Source organism: Pyrgilauda ruficollis, unplaced genomic scaffold (genome assembly GCF_017590135.1).
Source record: "Pyrgilauda ruficollis isolate IOZ18807 unplaced genomic scaffold, ASM1759013v1 scaffold1158, whole genome shotgun sequence".
Classification (NCBI taxonomy): Eukaryota; Metazoa; Chordata; class Aves; order Passeriformes; family Passeridae; genus Pyrgilauda; species Pyrgilauda ruficollis.
Genome location: NW_024509855.1, coordinates 136 through 5,526, shown reverse-complemented (window position 1 = coordinate 5,526; position 5,391 = coordinate 136). Strand labels below are relative to the sequence as shown.

At 50.7% G+C, this 5,391-nt stretch overlaps 1 protein-coding gene across 2 annotated transcripts; it reads right to left on the bottom strand.

Annotated features, from left to right (window-relative positions):
* Positions 1 to 265: 265 nt before the first annotated feature.
* Positions 266 to 4,411, bottom strand: LOC121361932 (macrophage mannose receptor 1-like). 2 transcript variants are annotated; one of them, XM_041483032.1, is made up of 4 exons: positions 3,974 to 4,411; positions 3,266 to 3,411; positions 1,904 to 2,009; positions 266 to 457 (listed from the first exon to the last, which is right to left on the bottom strand). In XM_041483032.1, the coding sequence occupies exons 1-4, from the start codon at positions 4,401 to 4,403 to the stop codon at positions 345 to 347; spliced, it is 795 nt and encodes a 264-aa protein (XP_041338966.1). In that variant the 5' UTR covers positions 4,404 to 4,411; the 3' UTR covers positions 266 to 344. The 2 variants fall into 2 exon arrangements, with proteins under 2 accessions (XP_041338966.1, XP_041338975.1); XM_041483041.1 differs by lacking the exon at positions 266 to 457 and having other exon boundaries at positions 1,680 to 2,009.
* Between the last annotated feature and the right edge of the window lie 980 nt (positions 4,412 to 5,391).

The window sequence follows — 5,391 nt, the reverse complement described above, 5'->3', positions numbered from 1 at the left end:
GGATTTTGGGGATTACAGGATTTGGGGAATTCGGGATTTTGGGGATTCTGGGATTTTGGGATTTATGGGATTTGGGAATTACGGGATTTGGGGGATTGTGGGGTTTGGGGAATTCTGGGATTTTGGGAAGGGCATTCCTGGATTTGGAAGGGGAAATCTGGGATTTTGAAAGGGAATTCCAGGATTTCGGGGATTATGGGGTTTTGGGGATTATGGGATCAATCCCAGTACACACACAAGAGTTTATTTCCTCAATTTCCAGAAAATTCTGGGGATTTTGGGGTGAATTCTCAGGATTTTGGGTCAGGGGGGTCCCTCACAGGGATGATCCCACAGCTCCCAGTTCAATCCCAGTTCAGTCCCAGTACACGCACACATTTATTGCTATTTTTTCCCAAATTCCCGGGATTTTGGGGTGAATTCCCAGGATTTTGGGTCAGAGGGGTCCCTCGCAGACCCAGGTCAGGGGGGTCCCGCAGGGATGATCCCAGTCCCTCCCAGTATGATCCCAGTTCAATCCCAGCACACACACGAGTTTATTTCCCCAATTTCCAGAATATTCCTGGGACTTTGGGGTGAATTCCATGGATTTTGGGGTAAATTCTGGGGATTTTGGGTTGAATTCCCAGAATTTGGAGTCAGGGGGGTCCCTCACAGGGATGATCCCACAGCTCCCAGTCCAATCCCAGTTCAGTCTCAGTACACACACACTTTTATTGCTATTTTTTCCCAAATTCCCGGGATTTGGGGGTGAATTCCGGGGATTTTGGGGTGAATTCTGGGGATTTTGGGGTGAATTCTCAGGATTTTGGGTCAGGGCAGTCCCTCACAGGGATGATCCCACAGCTCCCAGTCCAATCCCAGTATGATCCCAGGACACACACACTTTTATTGCTATTTTTTCCCAAATTCCCGGGATTTGGGGGTGAATTCCAAGGATTTTGGGGTGAATTCCCAGGATTTTGGGGTCAGAGGGGTCTCTCACACACGCAGATCCGGGGGGTCCCACAGGGATGATCCCAATCCCTCCCAGTATGATCCCAGTTCAATCCCAGCACACACACGAGTTTATTTCCCCAATTTCCAGAATATTCCTGGGACTTTGGGGTGAATTCCATGGATTTTGGGGTAAATTCTGGGGATTTTGGGTTGAATTCCCAGAATTTGGAGTCAGGGGGGTCCCTCACAGGGATGATCCCACAGCTCCCAGTCCAATCCCAGTTCAGTCTCAGTACACACACACTTTTATTGCTATTTTTTCCCAAATTCCCGGGATTTGGGGGTGAATTCCGGGGATTTTGGGGTGAATTCTGGGGATTTTGGGGTGAATTCCCAGGATTTGGGGTCAGAGGAGTCCCTCGCAGACCCAGGTCAGGGGGGTCCCGCAGGGATGATCCCAGTCCCTCCCAGTATGATCCCAGTTCAATCCCAGTACACACACGAGTTTATTTCCCCAATTTCCAGAATTTTCCTGGGATTTTGGGGTGAATTCCCAGGATTTTGGGGTGAAATCCGGGGATTTTGGGGTAAATTCCTAGGATTTTGGATCGGGGGGTCCCTCACAGGGATGATCCCACAGCTCCCAGTCCAATCCCAGTTCAGTCTCAGTACACACACACTTTTATTGCTATTTTTTCCCAAATTCCCGGGATTTGGGGGTGAATTCCGGGGATTTTGGGGTGAATTCTGGGGATTTTGGGGTGAATTCTGGGGATTTTGGGGTAAATTCCCAGGATTGCGTCAGGTGGGTCCCTCACAGGGATGATCCCACAACTCCCAGTTCAATCCCAGTACACACACACATTTATTGTTATTTTTCCCCAATTCTCAGGATTTTAGGGCAGATTCCCGGGATTTTGGGGTGAATTCCCGGGATTTTAGGTCAGAGGGGTCTCTCACACACCCAGGTCAGGGGGGTCCCGCAGGGATAATCGGCCCAGAGCCCGTCGGGCCCCACGGCCGCGCAGTTCTCCAGGTTGCCCCCGTTGGGCTCGCCCCGGTGCCACCAACTGGCCCCAAAAATAAAAAAAACGGGATCAGCATCACGAAAATCCCAAAAATCCCAACAATCCCACCCCAAATTCCATCCAAATCGCAAAAAAATCCCAAAAATCCCACACAAATCCTCACCAAATTCTCCCCAAATCACAAAAATCCAAGCCCGGAATTGTCCAAATTCCCCAGGTCGACCAGATCCCATAAATCCCATAAATAATCTCATAAATCCCCTAAATAATCCCAAAATTCCCACCTCAAATTCCACCCAAATCCCATAAATCCTGAAAATCCCACACAAATCCCCACCAAATTCTCCCTAAATCATAAAATTTCACCCCAGAAATTGTCCCGATTCCCCAAGTCCAGGAAAACCCAAAAATCCCATAAACTACCCCAAAACCCCCAAAAAACCCCACAAATGACCCCAAACCTATCCTGTGGTCTGTGGACGATGCTGTCCCCGCAGGTCCAGGTCCCATAAATCCCATAAATGACCCCAAAATCCCATAAAAATCCCATAGAAGACCCTAAAATACAGACCAGTATAGCTCATTATAAACCACTATGGACCAGTACGGACCAGTACGGACCAGTTTGGACCAGTACGGACCAGTATAAACCAGTATGGACTGGGATAAGCCAGTATGGGCCCGTATGGGTCCATGGGAAATTTGTATGGGAAATTTGGGAATTTTGGGTGATTTATGGGATTTTTGATATTTTCAGGATCAATGGGATTTAGGGAAAATTTGGGATTTTTATGGGGTTTTATGGGATTTTTGATATTTACAAATTCTGGGACCAACTGGCCCCAAAAATGATTTTTATGGGATTTATAGGATTTAGGAGGAATTTGAGGGGAATTTATGGGATTTTTGATATTTACAGGATTTATGGGATTTAGAGGAAATTGGGATTTTTTGGGATTTATAGGATTTAGGAGGAATTTGAGGGGAATTTATGGGATTTTTGATATTTACAGGATTTATGGGATTTTAGGGGAAATTGGGATTTTTGGGGATTTATGGGATTTAGGGATATTTATGGGATTTTTTTGGCATTTATAGGATTTACAGGATTTATGGGATTTTTCATATTTATAGATTTATGGGATTTAGGGGAAATTTGGAATTTTGGGGGGATTTATGGGATTGTGGGGGTTTCAGAATTCTTTGGGGCTTTGGGACATTTATGGGATTTTTGATATTCACTGGATTTCGGGGGAATTTGGGATTTTTTTGGGGATTTCTGGGATTTGGGGCCTCACCTTCTCCTCGGCGTCGTCGACCTCGAGCAGCTGCGAGCCCAAGGCCCAGCAGAAAGTTCTGGAATTCTCCCAGGAAGCGGCGAAGTTGGAGAAGAAATAACAGGAATTGCGGGAAAAGACCCAACCCCGGGAGCAGGGCAGGAAATCTGGGAAAATCCCAAAAGATTTGGGGTCAGGGTTGGGAAAATCCCAAAAGATTTGGGGTCAGGATTGGGAAAATCCCAAAAGATTTGGGGTCAGGATTGGGAAAATCCCAAAAGATTTGGGTCAGGATTGGGAAAAACCCAAAAAAATTGGGAAAAAATTAGGAAAATTTGAAACAAATTGGGGAAAATTGGGAAAAAAATAGGAAAATTTGAAAAAAATTGGGAAAATATTGGGAAAATATTGGGAAAAATTGGGGAAAATTGGGAAAAACAATTGGGAAAATTTGAAATAATTGGGAAAATATTGCGAAAATTTGGGAAAAATTGGGGAAAATTGGGAAAAACAATTGGGAAAATTTGAAAAAATTGGGAAAATATTGCGAAAATGGGGGAAAAATTGGGAAAACATTGGGAAAAAATTGTGAAAATTTGAAAAAAATTGGGGAAAACTGGGAAAAAAATTGGTAAAATTTGAAAAAAATTGGGGAAAATTGGGGAAAACTTGGGGAAAATCGGGGAAATTCTGGCAAGCTCGGAGAAAACTTGGGAAATTTCAACTCACAGGCCCTGGAGCAGACGTCGCGGTCGGAGCCGTGGGCCAGCCAGCGGCTCCAGTTGCCGGCGCCGTCGTAGAGCACGACGCGTTTGAGGCGCTCGTGGCCGAAGTTGAAGTGCAGCGCGGTGCCGGCCAGGGCCAGCAGAGCCCCGCGGCCGCACGCCCAGCGCTGCAGCCGCGACGCCTCCCGGCACGGCCGCAGCCGCACCAGCGCGCCCACGGATTCCGCGGCGGCCTCGGCGCACGAGCCGGTGGCGGCGTGGCGCAGGAGGCCCCCGGGGAGCCACTGGAAGAGTTGGGACGGGGACGAGGGGACGCAGGGGGCCAGGGAGAGCCACTGGCCGGCGGCCACCACGCAGCCGGAGTGGTGCTGGTTGTAGAGCAGGAAGGAGGTGGACGCTGTGGGGACAGGGGGACAATGAGGGGACAGGGACATGGGAGGGGTTGGGGACATGGTGGTGGCCACCAGGAGTTGACCAGGGGCCACCAGGAGCTGCCCAGTGGCCGCCATGCAGTGGCCAATGTAGAGAAGGAAGGAGCCGGACACTGCAGGGACGGGGGGACAATGAGGGGACAGGGACATGGGAGAGCTTGGGGACATGGTGGTGGCCACCAGGAGTTGGCCAGTGGCCACTGAGGACATGCCCAGTGGCCACCAGGATTTGGCCACGGGGCTTGGTGTAGAGAAGGAAGGAGCCGGACACTGAAGGGACGGGGAGACAATGAGGGGACAGGGACATGGGAGGGGTTGGGGACACATGGTGGCCACCAGGAGCTGCCCAAGTGGCTGCCATGCAGTGGCCAATGTAGAGCAGGAAGGAGGTGGACACTGCAGGGACAGGGGGACAATGAGGGGACAGGGACATGGGAAGGGTTGGGGACATGGTGGTGGCCACCAGGACTTGGCCAGGGGCCACCAGAAGCTGCCCAAGTGGCCAACAGGACCTGCCCAGTGGCCGCCATGCAGTGGCCAATGTAGAGAACAAAGGAGGTGGACAATGAGGGGACAGGGGGACAATGAGGGGACAGGGACATGGGAGGGGTTGGGGACATGGTGGTGGCCACAAGGAGCTGCCCAGTGGCCACCATGAGTCCAAGTGCCCAAGTGACCACCACGCAGCTGGAGTGGTGCTGGTTGTAGAGCAGGAAGGAGCCGGACACTGCAGGGACAGGGGGACAATGAAGGGACAGGGACATGGGAAGGGTTGGGGACATGGTGGTGGCCACCAGGAGCTGCCCAAGTGACCACCAGGAGCTGCCCAAGTGACCACCAGGAGCTGCCCAAGTGACCACCAGGAGCTGCCCAAGTGACCACCAGGAGCTGCCCAAGTGACCACCAGGAGCTGCCCAAGTGACCACCAGGAGCTGCCCAAGTGGCCACCAGGATTTGGCCACGGGGCTTGGTGTAGAGAAGGAAGGAGCCG

Excerpts from the sequence above, each read along its gene's own strand:
- LOC121361932 (XM_041483032.1), bottom strand. The coding sequence starts at position 4,403 with ATGTCCCTGTCCCCTCATTGTCCCCCTGTCCCCACAGCGTCCACCTCC. Across the intron at positions 3,412-3,973 it reads CGACGTCTGCTCCAGGGCCT|ATTTCCTGCCCTGCTCCCGG; the intron begins GTGAGTTGAAAT and ends GGATTTTCCCAG. Across the intron at positions 2,010-3,265 it reads TCGACGACGCCGAGGAGAAG|TTGGTGGCACCGGGGCGAGC; the intron begins GTGAGGCCCCAA and ends TTTTGGGGCCAG.